General features: G+C 35.2%; 1 protein-coding gene across 4 annotated transcripts in view; it reads left to right on the forward strand.

Moving 5' to 3' along the window:
* Positions 1–22515, forward strand: part of LOC123679316 (centrosomin) — a 64847-nt gene that overhangs the window by 14254 nt on the left and 28078 nt on the right. For 2 of the 4 annotated variants that reach the window (XM_045616862.1, XM_045616860.1), the window contains exon 2: positions 9074–9129. In XM_045616862.1, coding sequence (XP_045472818.1) covers positions 9074–9129 — 56 coding nt within the window. Of the gene's footprint in view, positions 1–9073; positions 9130–21797; positions 21820–22015; positions 22194–22515 lie in introns of those variants that run through there. The other 2 variants (XM_045616863.1, XM_045616859.1) reach the window with 2 other exon arrangements.

Here is a 22515-nt window from a genome sequence, read left to right on the forward strand (position 1 = left end):
GTCGATACTGTTCAATTTTTCAGGAATGCATTTTCTTGCAATTGAACCTTTGTGTCAAATTCAATTCATTTTAATTTGTAGATGTAAATTATTTACGTTGGTTCATTTCTTGAACTAAAAACAAGATTTAATCATAATCAGTGGCAAGATATGTAAAAACTCCACTCGCAACTGTAAAAAATTCACAATTTCCACAATGCACGAATTTCTTTTGTGAAGAAAACACTCTTATAAAAACTATGTATTTCATGTTATATGATCTTGAACTCACTGCTTCTACTTTCAAAGATATATTTGAGGTAAATGGCTGCAATAAATGAATGGTGCTCCTAATAATTTCAGAAGTATGAATTTTTAAATATTTCTTTTACAATGTAAACGACAAATTTATTTTCGAATCTTCCGTAACTGCCAGATCATCTTAACTGCCAGATCATCTTGCATTTAAGCTAAATAATAAATATGACACCTATTCAGAATTTTGTGATATTTTTACGTTTTTTCTCTGGAATTTCATGAATGTGTGAAGTTTGTCTACTGAAAGTTTAAATAAATGTATGATGGAAATCTATAATGGATAGAAATTTCATGTTAAGTTTGTATAACATCTTTAAGCTAATATTTAATGTATGATTGTGCATTTATATCATATGACGAATATCCCGTTCAATATTCTGATGATAAAAAGTCCCCGAGCTTCAATTCATTAAACGTTATTGCCCTTTTCAAAGTTGAAACCGTTTAACGTATCAACTTGTAAGTATAATGAGGCCTAAGTGGAATATTACACACCACAATGCCGTTTTTTTTTACCGAGCTACCGAATTCATTCCAATGCGGGATTGGTAGACTAGATTTGAATTTTTCCATATATTACGATTCTGTTATACGATTAAAACTTAAAAGGGGTCGAGATCGCCTTTTTGAAACGCTTTACTGCCGAGATAATAATCACTCGAAGCCACTTTTTGGTTCACGAGTGAGAATTTTGTTGATGTAAATTGATTGTGTAACAGCTCTATCCATCAATTTGTTCACTGAATGGTATGAAATTATTATTTATGATGTTCCTACACACCATCGATAGTATGAAGGCGTATACGTTTAATATTTCATTAGGACGGGTTCAGTGTATGTAATAAAGCAGTAGAAGCATACATTTCGATTTGTTAATGTTCTTTACATGTTTAAATTTTGTTGCAATGATTTTTTGACTTGTCATTCTCAAGAGTTTTCAGAAAAATGTCAACATTCTTGCGGAATATATCATCACTCCATTCGTATACCAATTTAAGTTCATTTTTGTGAATTATATATAGAAATATTGACATAGTGTAGGTTTTGTTCGAAAACCGAAGGATATATCAAGCTTAGAATGAACTAACACATTTAGGTTTATTACGCAAGGATCATTCTCGCAGATTTTCCTGCAGTTTTCAGTCTTTTTGAATCCAGTAATAATACCATCATGTCGAAAATGACTTGATGAATGAAACGTACCAATAATATGATGTCATTCATTAAAATTAATTGTTAAGGGTTTTTCAATGAGAGGTTTCATTTTGAATAGCCCGCCATCTGGGCAGCTTTCACTTTAGAAGTTATAATACTTAGACATGTAAAAACTACGCCATTACTAAATATAGAACTATAGATATTTGGACAAAAATTGGCTAAAATCCACTTCAAAAATATTGCGGTAACAGTTAGCAAAACTAAAGCACTTTTGGATCGTCGTGAGGCACCTTTTCGGTCGGCAATAGTGAAACTGGTTGAACAATTTGAGCTATTGGGACAAGTAATTGATGTGATGAATCGAAACCGTGTGTTTCGCTCAAGTTGCTCCGTTGTACTGATGAAAACCCAGGTGTGTCGATCTTGGGAGTTAGGCATTCCAAAAACGACATTACCTCGTATTTTGAATGAAGACTTAGGTATTAAAGCTTTTTAAGTTCAGTTACCACAAAAGCTCAAGCCGGTCGATCGCCAGCAACGTTGTATCTTCGCTGATTAGGTCCTTGAATTGCATCAAAATGATGATAATGGGGCCCATTTTCACCTCGGAGACTAAGTTAATACGCAGAATGTTATATAGGGGCTTAAAAAATTCAAGAATGATTGTTGAAAACTTACCCATCTTCAACGTTCCACTGTTTGGTGCGGTTTTTGGACTGGTGGTGTGATTGGACTTTACTTATTCGCAAATGAGGCTAGTGCAACTGTTATGATGAATGGATAGCGCTATGACCTAGCTATGATTAAAAATTTTTTATGGCCAGAATTGGAAGATATTGATCAGGACAACGTTTATTTTTGAGAAGATGGTGCCAAGAGCCTCTTGAGCAACGAAACAATCGCAAATTTTGCGAAAAAAGTTTCCATGTTTTATGACATTTCAGTATTCGCGTGAATTTTGTTTAATGTTATTGTTTGATTGAAAAAGAAATTTTACAATCGTGACGCAAAATCCATGAGTGGCTCTTTCCAATAATTTGGGTTTTTTTGTGAATTTGGTCGCTTAAACTCCTTAAACTCTAAACTCTTAAAAAAGCTAGAATAATATTCTTCGACTTAATTTCTCTCCTTTTTCTTCATAATTCCGATTATCAAGGTCATATTCACTACTGATCGACTTTGAAGTGTTTTTGATTAATTATTTTGAATAATTAACGTTTTGAATTGGTTGAAGCAAAAACATTAAACGAAGGTCCAATATTCATAGACATTGAACATTTCAAGAGTGGTTAATTTTTTTTTTTTTTTGGGGAATGACCAAATAAACTGCAGAGAGATATACAGAACTGCATCCATTATTTCCAAGAAATAATGCTTGCTTTCTGTAGTTCTGATTGACATCCAGCAGTGTTTAGTGTTCATGTTGTTCGGGCTTCTCGAAACTATGCTTGTCCACCAGTGCGCTAGTGAAAATCCCTCTGAAAGATAAAACTTATCCCATTATTCTACATCTAATTGAACTCGACGAATAGACAGAGATTTGTCTGTCTCTGCGGTATAGTCGTATCATAATGATCTGCTCAAACAATACACTCTACGACAGTCACCGGCGGTATTTTGTAGACAAAACATTTGTTTCAACTAATGTGATTATTTTAGAGCGCTGGAATAACAACATGAATGCCACCAATATCACGAATATTTTGAAAATATAACATTGCTTTGTACAGGGTGGGCAAATAAGCGAGGTAAGCGGCTATATCTCAGGATCCACTCATCGTAGAGACTTGCGGTAAAAAATTTTACCACTTAAGTGTACAAGAAAACATACTGGAAATTGTTCTGAAGTTCATACCTCTACCGCTAGGGGGCGTAATAGCTATCGTCGAGTCGAAAAATGAATTTTACTCGAAAATGTTTCATATGAACTTGAAGAAATAATATCATAACTGCAATCCTTGGAACATTCTCTATCTTTTTGAATTGTCACTTTCGATTTTACGACATCAAATAAGGGTAGGTGAAAGGTAGAAATCTTACTGATTGAAACGCCTGTAACTTCAGTTTGGCTCAACATTTTTGAGCAAATTAGATCTCGTCTGAAAGATAATATCTTGTTGATTGAGGACAAAATATACTCATGATAAATTTGTTTTTGCTGCTTTCGATAGGGGGCGCTAAGTCAGAAGTTCATTGTTTTGTTCATTTTACTCCGAAATTTCAAATGTAATGATAGGATTTTCTTAACAGAAACAGAAGTTCCATCAAATTTGCATGAAAAAACCTGAAGGTCGCAAAGCGATAGTTTCAGGCGTTCTGAAGTTATGGCCTAAAGAAGATATTCATCAACTGATGCACTGCGAAAAATCAAATTGTGTTTTAAGTTCTGACAGAAACAGAAATCCCATCAAATTTGTATGAAAAACCAAAAGGTCGCAAAGCGATAGCTTCAGGGGTTCTGGAGTTATGGACGAAAAAAGATATTCTTCAACTGATGCACTGAAAAAATAAATTGTGTCTTCTTTCGGCCATAACTCCAGAACGCCTGAAGCTATCGCCTTGCGACCTTCTGGTTTTTCATACAAATTTGATGGGATTTCTGTTTCTTTTAGAACTTAAAGACACAATTTGGTTTTTCCCAGTGCATCAGTTGAAGAATATCTTCTTTCGGTCATAACTTCAGAACGCCTGAAATTATCGCTTTGCGACCCTTCAGGTTTTTTCATGCAAATTTGATGTAACTTCTGTTTCTGTTAAGAAAATCCTATCATTACATTTGAAATTTCGGAGTAAAATGAACAAAACAATGAACTTCTGACTTTGCGCCCCCTATCGAAAGCAGCAAAAACAAATTTATCATGACTATATTTTGTCCTCAATCAACAAGATATTATCTTTCAGACGAGATCTAATTTGCTCAAAAATGTTGAGCCAAACTGAAGTTACAGGCATTTCAATCAGTCAGATTTCTCCCCTTTTCTACTCGACGATAGCTATTACGCCCCCTAGCGGTAGAGGTATGAACTTCAAAATAATTTCCAGTGTGTTCTCTTGTACGCTTTAGTGGTAAAATTTTTTACCGCAAGTCTCTACGATGAGTGGATCCTGAGATATAACCGCTTACCTCGCTTATTTGCCCACCCTGTACATTAACATATCATCAATTGAGAAACAAATAGTTGTAACTTTTTTTTTCATTCGCAAATTAAAAGTAAAAATCGTTGGTTCTAAGAGGAAAAATCTATAATTCCGTTTTGAACTAAGCAGTCACGTGGTGGTATTCCCCTCTTAAACTAGTCCAATAGATATACATACATATTTTTATGGAAATGTTTCGTATGAAATTGTTAGGTATTGGCGTTGTAAATAAAATATGATACGAAAATCGTCTTCAAGTGTTTACATTTGTGTGCAAGTGCATTTCAATTATCAACAATAATCCAAATGGAGGTTTGTTTACTCGAGTTACAAATTCGCATTTTGCAATCGAAATAGCTTTTCCCGCTAGGTCTCGTTTATTGAAGTATGTCAAAGCTACGTCGACAGATGACAGGTGATCAACAATCAAATAAATGGTAGGAGGAAGCAATAAGAGGAAAAGAACGTTACCCTCGACTGTTGGTGTCTGCGTTTATTTTTAGAGAGGCAGTGAAACGCCTCAGACTTGACGAGATCTAACTTCCCGTGCAGTAGGCCGTGTTTTCGTTTTGAAATTTCTTATGATGTCCCCTTGACGTACCTTGGGAGAACGTTTCGACGTGTTATTGGGGATCTATCTGGGAATTTATGACGTCTGAAGAAACGCGTTGAATTCTATTTCGGATAGAATCCTTTCAACTTGGCGGAAATTGTGTTTTCATCGATTGCGGTTATTCGTAGATTACATTCGTTGACTTCCTGAAAACACTTGGATCAACAGGAAAAGCACAAGTTTTTGAACGGAAAACTTCGAAGGAAAATATCTGAGAAATTCTGCTACAGCGTAAATTTCACGATGAGATGCATTTTTCGCTCATAAAAATCTCAAAGCTCACTTGAGATCTACTTATTTAGTTTTTATAGAGTACCTATTATTTTCCTCGATTGTCTGAAATTTGAAAAAATTGTGCCAAAAACTGTTTAAAGCGATTGGGTGAGACTGATGAAAGGTGAACTGAAAATTACAAAAGGAGTTGAAGTTTATTTCCTCGCTCTATTTTAAATGTATCTTATTGAGAAAGTGTAAAAATTAAACAATATTATATTTTTCATAGTTGCGGAGGGGAAATTTGAATCTCGATATATTGTACTTCAAGAGTTCTTTGTGTTTTCGTATCGATTAGATAACATCTAAATTATGTTAATCTTTAATTGTGGATTTGACATATACATATATTTTTCAAACCAAATCACTTCATAAAAATGTTTTGTGATTACAATATACCTTATTAATTAGAAACAGTGATCATATTTTAATACTTGCTGTGTAATATTCTTGTCAATTCCACAATACCGTACACAATAATGTTTTTTTAAAATACCTGCATCATAATTCGTGTCTATAACTAAAAACAGCAATAAAACCCTCAAATTTTCAAGAATGTATAATGAAGGGTGTTTTTTTAGAGCTATAGAACCTTAAATTGCAATAAAACAACGATGGATTATTCGATTGACATGAATTTTATTTATCCGCAAGATAATCTTGAGGCATTACATTTTAAATATGATTTCTGGCATATGACCGCCACGGCTGGCTCGCATGTAGTCCAATCTGGACGTCCAATTTTCGATGACTTTTTCCAACATTTGTGGCCGTATGTCGGCAATAACACGGCGAATGTTGTCTTCCAAATGGTTGAGGGTTTGTGGCTTATCCGCATAGACCAATGACTTTACATAGCCCCACAGAAAGTAGTCTAGCAGTGTTAAATCACAAGATCTTGGAGGCCAATTTACAGGTCCAAAACGTGAAATTAGGCGGTCACCAATGTTTTTCAATAAATCGATTGTGGCACGAGCTGTGTGACATGTTGCGCCGTTTTGTTGGAACCACAGCTCCTGGACATCATTATGGTTGTTCAATTCAGGAATGAAAAAGTTAGTAATCATGGCTCTATACCGATCACCATTGACTGTAACGTTCTGGCCATCATCGTTTTTGAAGAATTACGGACCAATGATTCCACCAGCCCATAAAGCGCACCAAACAGTCAGTTTTTCTGGATGTAACGGTGTTTCGACATACACTTGAGGATTAGCTTCACTCCAAATGCGGCAGTTTTGTTTGTTGACGTAGCCATTCAACCAGAAGTGTGCTTCATCGTCAAACAAAATAAAATGGACGTAGCGCGCGATACGTATTCCGCACAGAACTATTATTTTCGAAATGAAATTGCACTATTTGCAAGCGTTGTTCAGGCGTGAGTCTATTCATGATGTATTGCCAAACCAAACTGAGAATAAATCACTTGACAGCTGTTGAATCGGTCGCCATCTTGAACAGTAAGGCCAACTTAAAGCTATATACCTCGAAAAAAAAACACCCGTTATAACGTTATAGAAAAGGAATTATGTATTAAATCTATTGAACAAGCATCGGATTATTTTTTTCCAAAAAGATGTTTCATTTTGAATAGCCCACTATCTGGGTATTTGTCCTTTTGAAGCTGTCATCTTTTGATATATTTTTGACGAGTTACAACTACGCCATTATAAAAAGTGAAACGATAAACGCTTCAACAACTGATTGAAATTGTTAGAATTCACTACAAAAATGGTAAAATCATGCCGGTTCGCAAAACTAAAGCACTTTTGAACTGTTCTGAAGCACCTTTCCGGCCGGCAATAGTGAAACCTGTGGAAAATTTTGAGCTGCTGGGAGAAATTAGTGATTTGAAGAATATAAACAGTGCGCGTCGCTCAAGAACAATTGAGAATATTGTTGCTGTAGCCAGTAGTGTTGAAGAAAACCCAGGTTTATCGATTCCTTGTCGATCTTGGGAATAAGGCATTCTACATTACCGTATTTGGCATAAAGTCTTAGGTCTTAAGGCTTTCAAAATTTAGTTAACACAAGAACTCAAGCCGGTCAATCACCAGCTACGTCATATCTTCGCTGATTTGGTCTTTGAAAGCCATCAAAATGATCCGGATTTCCATCGAAAAATCATCTACAGTGGCCCATATTCACCTCGGAGACTGTTAATAAACATAGGTAAATGTCGCATTTAGGGCTCGGACAAAATCTAAATCTAAAAATCCTCTCCATTCCCAACCTGTCACTGTTTGGTGAGGTTTTTGGGCTAGTAGTGTGAGTGGACCTTATTTGAAAATGAGGCTGGTGAAATTGTGGTGAATGGATTGATTAATGTTTTTTTTTTATGGTCAGAATTGAAAGATATTGATGTGGAGACGACGTTTATTTTCAACAATACGGCGCTACTTGCCACACAAGCAACGAAACAATCGCAAGTTCACATGTAGTGTCCTGGCAGTGTTATTCATCGAAGAGGTGATCACAATTAGCCACCCAGATCTGGTGATATAACACTTTTAGACTTTTTTCTTTGGGGCAACGACTGCTAAGGTTAATGCTAATGCTCCACAATTAATTCAAGACCTTAAAGATGTAATTCCTGAAGTAATCGAGGACAAACATCAGCGAATGTGCGAATTGTTCATGGAATATTTTATTAAAAAAATATGATGCTGCAACTGTAGCCGTTGCAGCCATTTGGATGATATCGTTTTCCATCGTTTATGGCATACCTTCGTCTTCATAAGAAATAAACATCCATTGATTTCTCTTGAAATTTACTCGTTTGTTTCATTAATATCAAAATGAAACCTCTCATTGGAAAATACTTCATCCAGAAAGGAGAAGTCACCTACACATTTACACCCAGTTACAGGAACGTTCATTAAAATTGAATGCCGTCATTCAAATTTCAATCCTCTAGTAGAAGGAGCCTATTGGCTACCCCGCACCGTTTAATGGGGGATTAAAATTTTAATGTGGCATTTAATTTTAATGAACCTATCTTCAAGTGTGTATGCCTTGTTTCATAATATACATACCTTAATTTCGATGAACGGTTAACTTTTGAAATGATAAATTTTTCTTATTTTATGTGTCACGACCCTGAAAGATCAACAAACATAGATGCATAGTTCAGTGGAACTCGTTCTTCTTGTTTTATTTTTGAATGACTAATTTTTGTAGATCAAAATATTGAAAGTTTTATGATTCTGACACCTGCGGAAGGCATAATAAAAGCCGAAACGTTGAGTTGGAATATAGTTAGCCTCGTTAAAATTTTTCGTTCCTGAGAACGATATTTCCCTATTTTAAGTAGGTATCACGAGATTTTTTTCTATCCATTTAATTAAATGGCCCCCATTTCACACTATTCGCTCTGGTGGTGAGTCAGAGACTTAGTCTTCAAAAGTCAAGCCACCAGCGTAGCTGTCCATCAACTCCTTCTCCCGCTTTCTGATGGTCCTATTGCGTATAGAAGAAGATCGTTCCATGCGCTGTTTTCGCGACGAAATTAGTACGAACGTATTACGCACGGATATAACTAATTAGGCTTGTTGCTTTGTTTATTGATGTTAACAGTTTTTTTTTTCTTTGCAGGACGTGTCCCAGCCAATTGAACGAGGTCTCGACATGTCCAGACTTCACGTTTTCAAGTGAGTGAATTCATTTAATCTGCGCTGTCGTGGTTTCTATTTTCAGCCCGTTGGATTGGATTTAATTGATATCATTGATGGGTAGCGATTCGAGTGTTCTGATTCGATAGTTGCTTCTTATTTTATTTCTAGATGTAAAACTATATCCATGATAACAATCTGAAACTCCTATAGAAAATGTGCCGGGCATTCTGCGCTGGTACATATTCTGGAAATTCATAATTAATTTGATCGTGGCCTACTTGCAAATTGAATAAAATTGAAAACGTGGATCGTTTATTGCGACAAGAGTGAGATGAGCAATTGCTTTAAAGTGTGATAGAAAGAGATAGTCGAATCTTTTCAATTGTTGGAAATGGATTAAAATGACTGTGTATTTTCTAATGACACTGTCGTGGATATAAAAGTGTTCTGTGGAAACTGCTCTATATTACTTTTTGAGCGCTCGTTCGCTGAACAGATAGCTATATTATTTGGTCACAAAGAGCCGTTTCAATAAAAAGAAAGGAAAGGTAAAAGTAAAAGCATTTGCTTTTAAGGTAGAAGTAGAAGCATATCCTTCAATGCGTATAAATCACAAGGGAATAGCTGTTTTGGTGTCGAGGTTTTTTGAGCTGATCCCATATCAACTTGATGCCTTGAATTCAAATAACGTTTTCATTTTTACCTAGGAGCTCAAATTTTTACAATTTTCGAGAAATATAAGTTACATTATTTGAACTCAAATCCGTCAGTGTAGTAAACAAAAGTAGATACGAAATTTTTATTCTAATTATACAAAATACATTATTATGACGTACTTACAACCAAAAAAAAAACATTGAAGAAATCAAATAGTCACTCAACACTTCGAAAACTTCTTTTCGCGACATTCTAGAATGTTTTAGAAACAGTCCCTTTTTAAACTCCAGCGGTAATCTGCCATCATGTGCATGTAACATCTTCCTTGGTAGCAGTCCTCCATAACTTCAATATATCTCTTAGTGAAATCTTTCACCTTGTTCCTCACTCAAGTCTCCTAAATTTTCTGGAAAACTTGGCTCTTGATTTCTATAATTTTTTTTACGGAACCAACCACACTCCGTTTTAATATTATTCAATAGGCATTAGTTTGCGTAGAAATGATCTACTTGAATATTTTTCTTACAAAATATAGATGTAACATGCACTTTAATATAGCTAGGTATTCTTTATTTCCGAATTTCTTTGGAACTGTTGTTTTTAGTTACACCCCAATATAGTTATAGTATCATTTTGTTACGTAGAAAAATTTCAGGAAAATGCTCGAGAAATATTGACGTTAACATATGTGATAGATAAAGTAACAGTTGTCAGTTTATTTACCAGTAAAACGGCTCTTATCGTTCAGACAAGAACAGACCGCTTGTAGGTCAATAAACCTAGACAGGATATCGACGTTCTTAAATTTATGATGTAGAAGTTTGTATTGCTAACAAAAACTTTTTAGAGCACACAAGGAAAATTTATTCATAAACTATATTTTTCTATTATCTTATCTCGCACTTCATCAATGGATGAATAAGAAAATCCACTCTTGAAGAGGTACGGGTTTAAAATATCTCGAAAGTTGCATTGTGCTTTCACCAACTTGTTGAGTTCTAGTTTAGAGTAATAAATAGATAGGTTTTTCATTTTGAATCTCTCTATCTGGATACCTGCCACTTTTCTGGACATTTGAAAAGTACGCGATTATTAAAAATGGAACGATACGCGCTTCAACAATGCATTGAAATTGTTGAAATCCCCTACAAAAATTGTGTAAATTTTGCAGTCACAGTTCGCAAAACTAAATTTAGATCGTCGTGATTCTTTCTTAGGCGGCAATAGTGAATTTCGTGGAAAAATGTCAGCTGTTGAGAGAAGTTTCTGGTGATAAGAATAAAGATTCCCAAAATCAAAGAACGAAAGAAATTTTGTCTCTTCGAATGAAAAATTTGAGTCGACAATTTGTCTGAGGTTTATACAAAATAGAATGGTTTTCCTTCACTCTTGTTTACTTCTTCTAGAATGATCAGTAATAAAAGACTAACATCACTTCCAAGTGTATACATACACACTGAACACTGAAAATATACCGGGTGTTTTTTTTAGCTGCATGAGAAGATTTGATGGTTGTTGTTTATGGTTTGACAGTTGATAATTAATTAATCATAAATCGTTCAACGCCAGAACGCTTCCAAATTGTGGAAATTTACTTTGAAAAAAATTAATTTTGTCGTGAAGTTCATTATACCATTCACATAGTCGGCCTTTTCTCAGTTCAAAACCAACAACAAGACAAATAAATGTCCGTACCGAAGAGAATATTGCTGCTGTAGCGCGGAGTAATGAAGAAATGGCGACGCCAGCTTTCAAAAATAGGTGTGGCCAAGGGGGAGCCGGATTTTTTGTGGGGTGGCCAAAGTGAAGCGAAATTATAGTTCAGCTAATCTCGTAATTATTTTAGCCTTAGTATTTCAAATTTTAAGGGGGGGCAGCAGAATTTCAGGGGGGGCCGAGCTCCTCTGCCCCCCCCCCCCCTCATCGGCGTCGCTACTGCGCCCAAAATTTCGATATATCGCCGTTGCCAACTTGTTAGTCTTTGTCCTTTCATTAAGTGGAAAATTTTACGGAAGCATCTTGACTCACGTTCCTATAAAATATAGCTCGTGCAAGAATTGAAGCCAAATGACCAACCATTACGTCAAATTTTTCTGATTCGGCTAATTTGAAACTGGCTGAAGATGAGCATTTTTACCGAAGAATTGTGTTTAGTGATGAAGCTCATTTCTGGTTAAATGACTTCGTCAATAAGCAAAATTGCTTTATAACGAGCGAAGACAAAAACAGGGGTGGCCAAGAGGGGGCCGGATTTTTTTTTTTTGGGGGGTCAAAGTAAAGCAGAAACTATAGTTCTGCTAATCTTTTAGTTTTAGTATGTCATATTTTAGGGGGGGACAGCAGAATTTTAGGGGGGGGCCGGCCCCCTCTAGTTTCCCCCCCTAGCGTCGCCACTGCTCAAGCCTTTAACAAATCACTATCACATCCATTACAATTTACTTTCTAATGCTGGATAGCATATCCGGTCCTTATTTCTTTCGAAATTAGGAAGGAGTTGTAGTTACGGTGAATGGCGGGCGCTATCGAATCATGCTGACGGTTTTTTTTTGTTTCTAAAAATTAATCAGTTGAACATCAACGATATTTGGTCGCACCAAGACGGCGAAACTTGCCATACACCGTTCTCAACCATTAATTTATTGCAAAATCACTTTGGTGACAACTTTATTTCCAGAAGTGTCCCTGTTAACTGCCCCCACGTTCTTCCGACTTAACCTCTCCCAATTACTTTTTATGGGGCTATTTTAAGTCATTTGTTTATGCCGACAAACCAGCAACTCCTGAAGCATTGGCCGCGTTCAGCAGACTCAACACAACAGTTGTGGAACAGTTGTCAATTTTCTATGAATTTCTGCTGAACGCATTCTATCAGTTTCCATTACGGAGCGGTCGCCATCTTTGGTAGCGAATTTATTTTATGCTATTTTTTGGTAACATGTTGATGAATTCTAACATTAGTGACAGTCGTGACAGTGATGTTGCGACGAAATTTAAATTTCAAATATAGAAATAATGGAAACTGAAACATATACACTCTGAATTAACACTCTGAAATGTTATTATGAATAAATTTCCCATGTATTGAAGAATAAAATGGTAATAAATACCGTAAGCAAACTTGGAAATAAAAATCGATATTATAACAGAAAATTGTCACTCATCATAAAGTAACCTTCAAGGGGGGCCCACAGCACCTATTACTGTTACGAAAAGGAGCAACTCGTCCTACATAGAATACTAAAGAAGAAGATACAAAAAGAAAAGGAAGTACGATTTCCAAGTATGTAATATCACACGATATTAATTATCTATCTGGTTAATGTATCAACAAAAATGCTATCAACATAACCATTCTCAAACAGAAGATTTCCACGCTATTTCATAGGAATCGTAATCGAAAGTAAACCAAGGGGAATGCATGTCATCAAGGGAAAGTAGCGATATACCGGTTTCACCCTTACGAGAGCTTGAAAGCTCCTGACTTCACGTTAATGCTTTCTCCATCTTATTTTGATTTTCTGCTTTAATTTTCTATGTTTCTGGGGGCCGGCGCAACTAATGCGAAATTCTGCACGAATCAGAATTAGAATTCGATCAAACCTGTTGTCACTGAAATATAGGTTTATTTTCTCCATATTCTGCTTGAATTTTCTATAGTTTTGATGACGCAATCCACGCCTGATTATATCTGTAATCATGGAAATATACTAACTGGCATAGAAACTGCAACACCCAGAAGGAGCTGTTTAAATTATGAATTTTTTTTTTGTAAAACATAGATAGTATTAGGGATCATCAGTACCGCATAACTCAAACCAAGATGACGAACAAACGAAATAGTAGGCACCTTATTGAACGCTTCTTCATTCATTACCAAGTGCAGGTGTTAGCCAATTTTATATTATTCATTATATTTGAGAATACTAACGTTACCAAACTAATACCTATCAATAGCGGAGCTACTTACGCTACCGATCTTTCTGCTGAAAGCGCCCATTGTAAGCCACCTTTGACGCCATACGGAGGATTTATTAGAAAAAGTAATGAAAATCATATTGATAAAATAGATGCATCAAATTATCTACAGACTATGATAATAAACGAATTAATTCCAACAATATTTCTATCTTGCATTATTAAAGTTCTCAAGCTTCCATTACACAGTACATTTGATCTGATAATTTTGAGGTGGGTTTTTCCTTTCCAAATTTTTGGATACCTTCATGATTTTCCTATCATCGAGAGTAACTCAAACTATATTTATTCCTGCTTAAAACCTATACCCATTATTCCTCTTAGGACTAATTAAACCATGAGAGCAATTTGACGTACGCACATTAATCACCAGTAGGATACCCTTTGTACTATTCCTAAACGATGAGAAGTTTCATCTCAATTTAGCGATCCTTTGATGTCCTCCGGTAAAAAAGCTCCCGCGTTGTCTACTCGATTTGCGTCTTCAACCACTTTGCCGAAGTTGTTCGACCTTTAATTGTCGCAATGTAAATATAGCGGGATTGCTCAGCTTATTTTCGTGTGGTGTGGTATCATCGGTCCTGGTTACGCAACAGTTGGATCACGATTTTTTTGAGTCTAGACCGTGTAGCGCCGCTTCTACTATTCGGTGTGAATAAACGAAACAAAGACCCTCACTCTTTCTTCTCCATTCTCAGAATAGAAATAGACCGAGGGAAGGGTTGATTGCAGTGTCGGCTCGTGAACATGTAATATTTGTTTGCAGATTTCGAAGATGTCCACCAAAAGCGTATTTGTTTTTATTTTTTATTCAATTTTCAACAATTATGACACGTGAAAAATACAAGAAAAAGTGAAATCGTTTGAAGGAAATACATACAACAATTCATCATAATACAAGACTTATTACACACCTCCATATATCACACAATTATTAATACTCTTTAGAAAAATTGGTTGAGGTCTAAAATTGATTATAATAGCTTAAATACAAGAACAAGTACCTCCTCGAGCGGGACTCGAACCCGCGTCCTTCGAATCACTAGTCCAGCGGTCTCACCAACTGAGCCACCGAGTAAGTTCCAACCGCACATCGAGGAACCGTTTCTTCCTGAATTGAATGTTAGTAGTATCCCTTACAAACTATGTAGTAGTTTGTAAGTAAGTTTGTAGTAGTTTGACAAACCGTGTAAATTTATTGACGGTGAACATTTATAATGTACACACTGGATTATGTATCATCTTTATGTACATGTATAAATAAATTATTATTATTATTATTATAAATAAAAATTCATATTACACACACAATCATAAATATACATTGTTTCTTATATACAATCATGAAAATCATGTTGACTACATATCACACTTAAATGGTTTAAGTTTAAATGTAAGATACCTACATCAAATCCATCAAATATAAAAGCAAGATGCCAGAGGTGCCAGGTTTATTGTCTGATGGATAAAATATTATTCATTGTTGTTTACTTTGGGCCGGCGGCCAATTCACATCTATTGGCTGCTAAACGTAAATAAGTTAATTTTGTTGTGATCAAAATATTTTTTCTTAGGTATTGATTATTAACTTTAATGATATTGTTATTAATTAATTATCCTTTTGGATAATTTGCATTGAGCCAATTGCGAATTTGTCCATAGTCTGCTCCGCCCATTTGAAAAATCATATTTTGCCCAACATTCAGTGGAACGCTGTGAAGAAGTACATTTAATTAGTTTCTTAGAAACATGCTGCATTTAGGACTATGATCAATTATTTTAGAGGCATTTATTTTAATATTTTTATTCAATATTTTCTGTAATTGGGGTTCTCAACCTGTAGAAAAATTAGAATTCATTATTAGAAAATGTACCGCTTTTTCAATGAACTCAAACACTATGAGTGAACTGTAATAAATCAAAAGTGAAAATCAGGGCAATACAAGTTTCAAATTTCATGTTAGTGTGTAATGCATGCAACTTCTGCAGATATGCATTTTTCCTAAATTTATTTGCCTTGGAAAATCATGGATCGAGTTATAGAGCTAGAAGAATCAATTTGTTGTACCAAATTTTATTGGAATAGCTCTTATAGTTTATACAGATTTATTATAGGAAATATTGGTCGACTTTGAAATTGATAATCTCTATTTTTCATTGCAAATTTTTATTCAATGCGAAGTATTTTGAACCAAAAACAAATAATTTCGACGTTTTCATATGATCGATGGCAATACATGTATTGAAAAGACCTACGGAACTCGAATACAGAGCCATCAATGACGAAAAATTATTCGTACAAAACTTTCGTATATTTGCCATAAAATACGAATATCTTTTATTCGTTATGTTTTCTTTTCGGGATTTTTGACTGATTCAACATAGAAAATTCACCAGGTACCAATAGTACTATCATATATGTACTAAAAGGAAGTATATTTCATTGTATTTAGATGTATTTCCTAAAAAAAAAAATGAAAATAATAAACAATTTGAAAGACAACCCTGACGAGGCGCTACTGGTTGTTCGGTTGGTAGCCGAAGCAGATGTTCCTGCCTGGTTGGGGTCACAGGTTGCTGGTATATCAATCAGAATTGGAGCGATAATAAATTGGAGAAGATAGAGGAATCGCATCATCCATATGTAAATATTTATACTGAATATTACGGAATGCGATGAAGGAACGGAACGTTTACAAATAAATCTTAAATATGTGCAGAAAGAAACACTACTAATGAAAACAATAGTGGTTCAACCTTGGGATGTTTGTTTTTCGAAGATTTCGTTAATTTCTCTTTCGATCGGATATCGTAATATATAAGGAGATGAATTCCTGTTGTGATTTGGCGGAATTGGTGGAAATCAGAAAAAGATTTATTTCATTCACATGGGAGGTATCAGTACGAGGAAATAAATTTTTGGGCGTTCGTTCGCCTAACCTCATTTCGGCGTGAAGTTTGTTAATAGCCCAGTCAACTTGTATCTACTCACAAGGTCTCCTCGCCCAAAAGATTTGGGGTAGTTTTGATTTTTTAGATTATATATGTTTTTTGGGGTGCTGAATTCGAATCTGACGGAACATTGACAAAAATGCAAAAAAGTTAAAAAAATCATTTTTGGTAGTTTTTTGCACATTACTCGAAAAAAATCAATTGACCATATTCACCGTCGCCATATTGTTGTGCGACAATACCAACTACCCAGTGTTCCCAACGGAGAAATATTGAGTTTACTAGAAAAATTCCACAATATAAAGTTTATAATTGTGGTTTATGTGTAAATCCCGGAGTACCTTTTCTGGCTGCTACGCCAGATAGGCTTGTTTGGGACAATATTTTGCAAACATTTCTCCTTTTGGAAATAAAACCATAAGTGAAAGGTGGTTTTATATACAAATTAACTGTGGCCGAGTGTATAAATGAAGGCTTCGCTCCATTTTTGGAAATAGTCAGTGGAAGAATAATCTCTATGGCTGATAGTATTTTTGATATTCGCGGTATTTTTCTAGTAAACTCAATATTTCTCCGTTGGGAACACTGGGTAGTTGGTATTGTCACACAACAATATGGCGACGGTGAATATGGTCAATTTCTTTGCATTTCTTACAATGTTCCGTCACGAAATTTTGGTGGAAAACCTCATATTCGGATTCAGCACCCCAAAATACATATAAAATCGAAAATATCAAAACTACCACAAAGCTCTCTCCTGTGAAAAACACATATTGACTGGACTATAGGGGGCAAATAAGAGGTTTCATTTTGATTTGAAAAAAAGGGAACATTTGAAAGAAATCGATGGATTTTTATTCCATTGTGAAGAGGAAGGTTGCCTTAACGATGGAAAACGATATCAGATAAATAGCCGCTTCGGCTACACAAACTTTTTCATGAAATTTTCCATGACCAATTGGCATATAACTTCTATCTTAAAGATCTCGAATCGATTGTGAAGTATTGGCCTATACCTTATCTTTCACCTTGACCCAAAGAAAAAAGTCTAAAGGTGTTAAAACACAAAAACTCGGTGGCCAATTGTGATCAGTTCTTCGAGAAATAACACGGCCAGAAATAATTTCTTGCAAAATTGCGATTGTTTCATTGCTTATGAGGTCTTGTTGAGAATAAACCTTGTCCACATCAATATATTCCAATTCCGGCCATATTTTCGAATAAGTAAGGTCCAATCACACCACCAGCCCAATAATCGCACCAAACAGTGAGACTTCGAGGAAGGACAGACTTTTCAACAATAATTCTTGGATTTTCCAAGCCCAAAATGTGATAATTCTGCTTAGTAAAATGTAGCCGAGTACATAGCCCTATAACGTAGATGAAAATGGGCATTATCAATGAAGATGATTTTTCGATGAAAATCCTGATCCATTTGATGCATTTTAAGGACCCAATCAGCGAAGATACGACGTTGTTGGTGATCGACCAGTTTGAGTTCTTATGTTATCTGAACATAAACCTACGTGTTTATGCAAAATACGGAGTAATTGCGATTTTGGAATGCCTAATTCCCAAGATCCACGAGCTTTTCGCCAACACTACGGGGTCAAATTATGGTGAAAAACCCGGTACACTTAGCGGGTTATTCAAAATGATACCTCTTATTGGAAAATCTTTCATGTTCTTGTTGATATACAATCAGGAAATTGGGAAAAAGTACCAATTGCTATGATAGTTCGGACAGTATTTTCAAATATTTATTATCCATAAGGAGCAATAGCTTAGCACAAAAAAGTTAGTAAAATTCAATGAAATTTTCAAAAGGTGTGAGAAGGACTTTTCTTTCTTCATGAGTTGAGCCGAAGCCGGTTCAAATATTTCCCCTAGCTATTAAAAAAATTGAAATCAGAACCCGAAATACGGGTGACATCTTTAGTTAGACCTTCTACACTGATATTGCATATTCATAATGATGGAGCAGTTAAAAAAACTTCAGAATTAGTTCACTTGGAAAACTTTCCAGTAGTTTCCACTGATTAAGTCTCGTGCAGCAATCGCATTGTAGGATAGAAAACCTACGCAAAACAGCTCCATTCTTAACCGCCATCAGTCCCCGTTTCCCTCGAAATTGGCCAATAAACGTGCTTCGTTCTCGGCGAACATCCGTTCCAGATTTTTCATCTTCGAATTCCCAACCGATATTTTGGCAAGCTTCGGCTTCGATGACGTAAGCTCAGAGAAGAAAACCCGTTCGTCGTTTTTCGCTTTGTTTATTATTATAAACAGGGCCTTCTTCAAGGCCTTACGGGAGCCTTTCAAAACAGAACCCGCCTTTTCGTAATGGGCAATTTGCAGATTGCGGCCATTAGACGGTATCTGGATCCCTGTGGAAAATTGGGCAACGCGCATATTTCGGCTATTTCGGACCACGAAAAATTCTAGGATGGACGATTGCCAACGCGGGATTTTACGACTCATTTCTAGACGTTGTAAATAAAATTATGCGGGGATATTATGTTGAAAAGTACGACGCCAGTTTGTTATAATGGGCTTTGTGGAAACTGGCAGATGTCGTAATTAAATATGCTTGCATTTTGTAATGATGTTGAGGTGTATGATGGTGGAGTATAACGATATCCTCTGCACTAGAAAAATCAAGAAAATTTTCATGATCATCGTATCGTATCTCTAGAAAGCTGCACTTTTTAATATAATCACAAAATAACTATTTGCCCGGTTTCATTAGAATTTGTTGAAGACTTTTTTTTTTGAATAGCGCGCTATCGGAGCTATCTGTCACTTTTGAAGCTTATTTGATAAGTAAAAACTACGCTATCAAACAAATACAACGATACACGCTTCAAAAACGCAATGAAATTGTTAAAATTCAATACAAAAATGATGGAAATTTTGCCGTCACAGTTCGAAAAACTAAAGCACTTTTGGGTCATCGTGAATCACATTCTGAAAAAATTGAGATGTGATCTGCAATCGAAGTGTGGCCATTTGGCTGATATCGTTATCCATCGTTCATGGTATACCTTCTTTTTCACAATGAAATAAACAATCATTGATTTCTCTTAAAATACAGCCGTTTTATTTTTTATTTATTATTATTATTATTTGTCAAAATGAAATCTTTCAATGGAAAAACTTTTAGACCAACTTGTTTCAATTAATATATTCAACAACCTGTCAAATATTTCAAATTTACTTGCTGCTAATATGTTTCAAGTTATATTGAAGTTTAAAGACAATTCGGACAATTCAAAAAACTTGAACAAATACGTCGATATTCAACTGGAAATTGATTTTGAACATTTGAACAAAAATATGATTTTTTCATGTGAAACGATGCAAGCTTTGAGAATATCATTGAACTTTTCTAATGAAAACCATACACGAGAAATAGTGTTATTGAACTATTAGGTACTTCTTCTATTGAGTTATGAAAATTCATTCATAATGATTATCACAAGGGGAGCAGCTGTTTTGGTGTCGAGGTTTTTTGAGCTGATTCTGTATCAATTTGATGCCTTGAATTCAAATAACGTATTCATTTTTACCTAGTAGCTCAAATTTTTAAGATGTACAATTTTAGAGAAATATAAGTTCCATTATTTTAACTCAAATCCGTAAGTGTAGTAAACGAAAGGAGATACGAAATTTTCATTTTAGTTATACCAAATACAATATTATGTCGTACTTACAAATAAAAAAAAAACATTGAAGAAATTAAATAGTCGCCGACATTCTTGAATGTTTTTAACAGTCCTTTTTTAAACTTCAGCAGTAATCTGCCATCATCTTCCTTGGTAGCGGTACTCCATAACTTCAATATCTTGGTGAAATCTTTCACCTTGTTCCTCACACATGTCTCCTAAATTTTCTGGAAAACGGTCTAAGTGACTGTGTAAATAGTGTATTCTAATACTCGAATTGCACCCTAAGGATTTTAAACTATTAAGCATCTTGTTTATCATTTGAACATAGTTTTGAGCTTTATGCTTGCCTATGCTTTGAGTTTTTCTGTGCTCAACTGATGCATTTTTACCCCTATATATGCAAAACATGACTCATTCTTATCAAGAGCCTTTACAAATTGCTTCATTAAGTCCAACTTTACATGTAACGGAGGAAGTATGATTTTTTCTCTTACCCGAGTAAGGGGATTAAAAGGGTTATCAGGTACCTGACAGGCAATGGTTCCACCATTTATAGATTTACCTGGAATTTACTCAATTACAGACTGAAAATAAAAGCATTGTACCTACATTAATGAATATATAATAATTTTAGAACTCTCATAAATGAATATACTGAATGAAACCCACATTGATAGATAAGTTTATGTATCTGAAAAAGTAGAGCTGATATAGAAAGACGGATAGCATATATAGATTCAGCGTCCCAAATATAATTAAATCAGCTCTTAAATACCAGCCACCGTAAATTTTCTTTGTTGCCCTGTGTTATTAATGTTTCTCATATAAAATACACCTTTGTTGCAAAGGTTCGAAGAAAATGACAATTCAATATTTCAGTCATCCTCTAAGAACAATAGCCACTAAAGTAAGTATTTTTGGAGATAATTTTGTAGATCAAACTACTCCTATTGTTCGATGTACTATACCACCTAAAGACGAATTGCAATAAAGGTTTGAAGATAATGTCAAATAAATTTTTGAGATTCATCCTCTAAGAGCAATGGAAGTATTTTCAGAAATAATTTTATAGATCAAACTACACCTATTATTCGTTGTACTATACGACCTAGAGCTAGAGACGAATATTTACATTTCTATACCAACATGCTTAACAGCCTCAACAAAAGCATCTTATGCCTTCAAAACTGGAAAGAAGAAATATCGAAACAAACACAAGAGAAGTCAACATTAGCTTCTAGATTTCAAGCAGTCCATTCAAAACGACGACACTATTGACTTGGATTCGCGCCAAACTACAATTCCAACTTCCTTTGAGATCACACATCTGATACCTGGTGTTCTATTTTCGGATTAGATCAAATGAATTGTTAACATCAATCATCAGTTGGGGAGAGTTGTTCTTTGGAAAAACAACATAAAGAAGTTTGAAAAATACATCTCGGATTTCGACAAAAAGAATATTTGATGGGAGGTATTTGAATAGTCATTAATATTCTTTACAGAATGAAAAAAAAATTAGAATAAATGGTGATCATTATAGGAGCTGGAAGCAGATGGTGATCAGTATTTTCAACCACTAGTCTGTATCGGTAAACTACTCAAGTGCTAAATTTACAACAGCTTTCGTTTTAGTTCCAAATTTATGTGTTCCGTAGGTGTCAAGGAGATGGTGAAAATGTTCAATGCCTGAAGTTGTAACAGCACATAATATAAAGGGTTTTCGAATAAGAGGTTTCGTTTTGAAAAAGAATATATTTCAAGAGGACAAGCTACGCAGGTGCAGGAGTGTTCAGCGCACTGTGGCTCCCAAGCTTAGGGAGCCCCATGTCTATGGGATAGTTCTCTGTGATTATGAAACACAATTTACCCTACTGCCTTCTGGATTTTTCTACCGTATTGTGCGATAATCAATTTTTCGAATCTTGTTATGAAGTCTCTATTCAATGCTTTTATACTTGTGCCTATACTTAGGCCCAGTTTCACCAAATGCTTTAATCTTGACTTGGCTCTTAAGTGAGGCCTTAGATCACGATTAATGTAATGTAGCGTTTCACCACACTCCAAAGCGCCATTTAATCGACCAATCGCGGTTTAGCACTAATCGGCCATTTTTGGAGGATTATAACCTCTCAAGTTGAGATTAATAATTATTTATCAGTATGGAACT

The sequence above is a fragment of the Harmonia axyridis genome, chromosome 4 (genome assembly GCF_914767665.1).
Source record: "Harmonia axyridis chromosome 4, icHarAxyr1.1, whole genome shotgun sequence".
Classification (NCBI taxonomy): domain Eukaryota; kingdom Metazoa; phylum Arthropoda; class Insecta; order Coleoptera; family Coccinellidae; genus Harmonia; species Harmonia axyridis.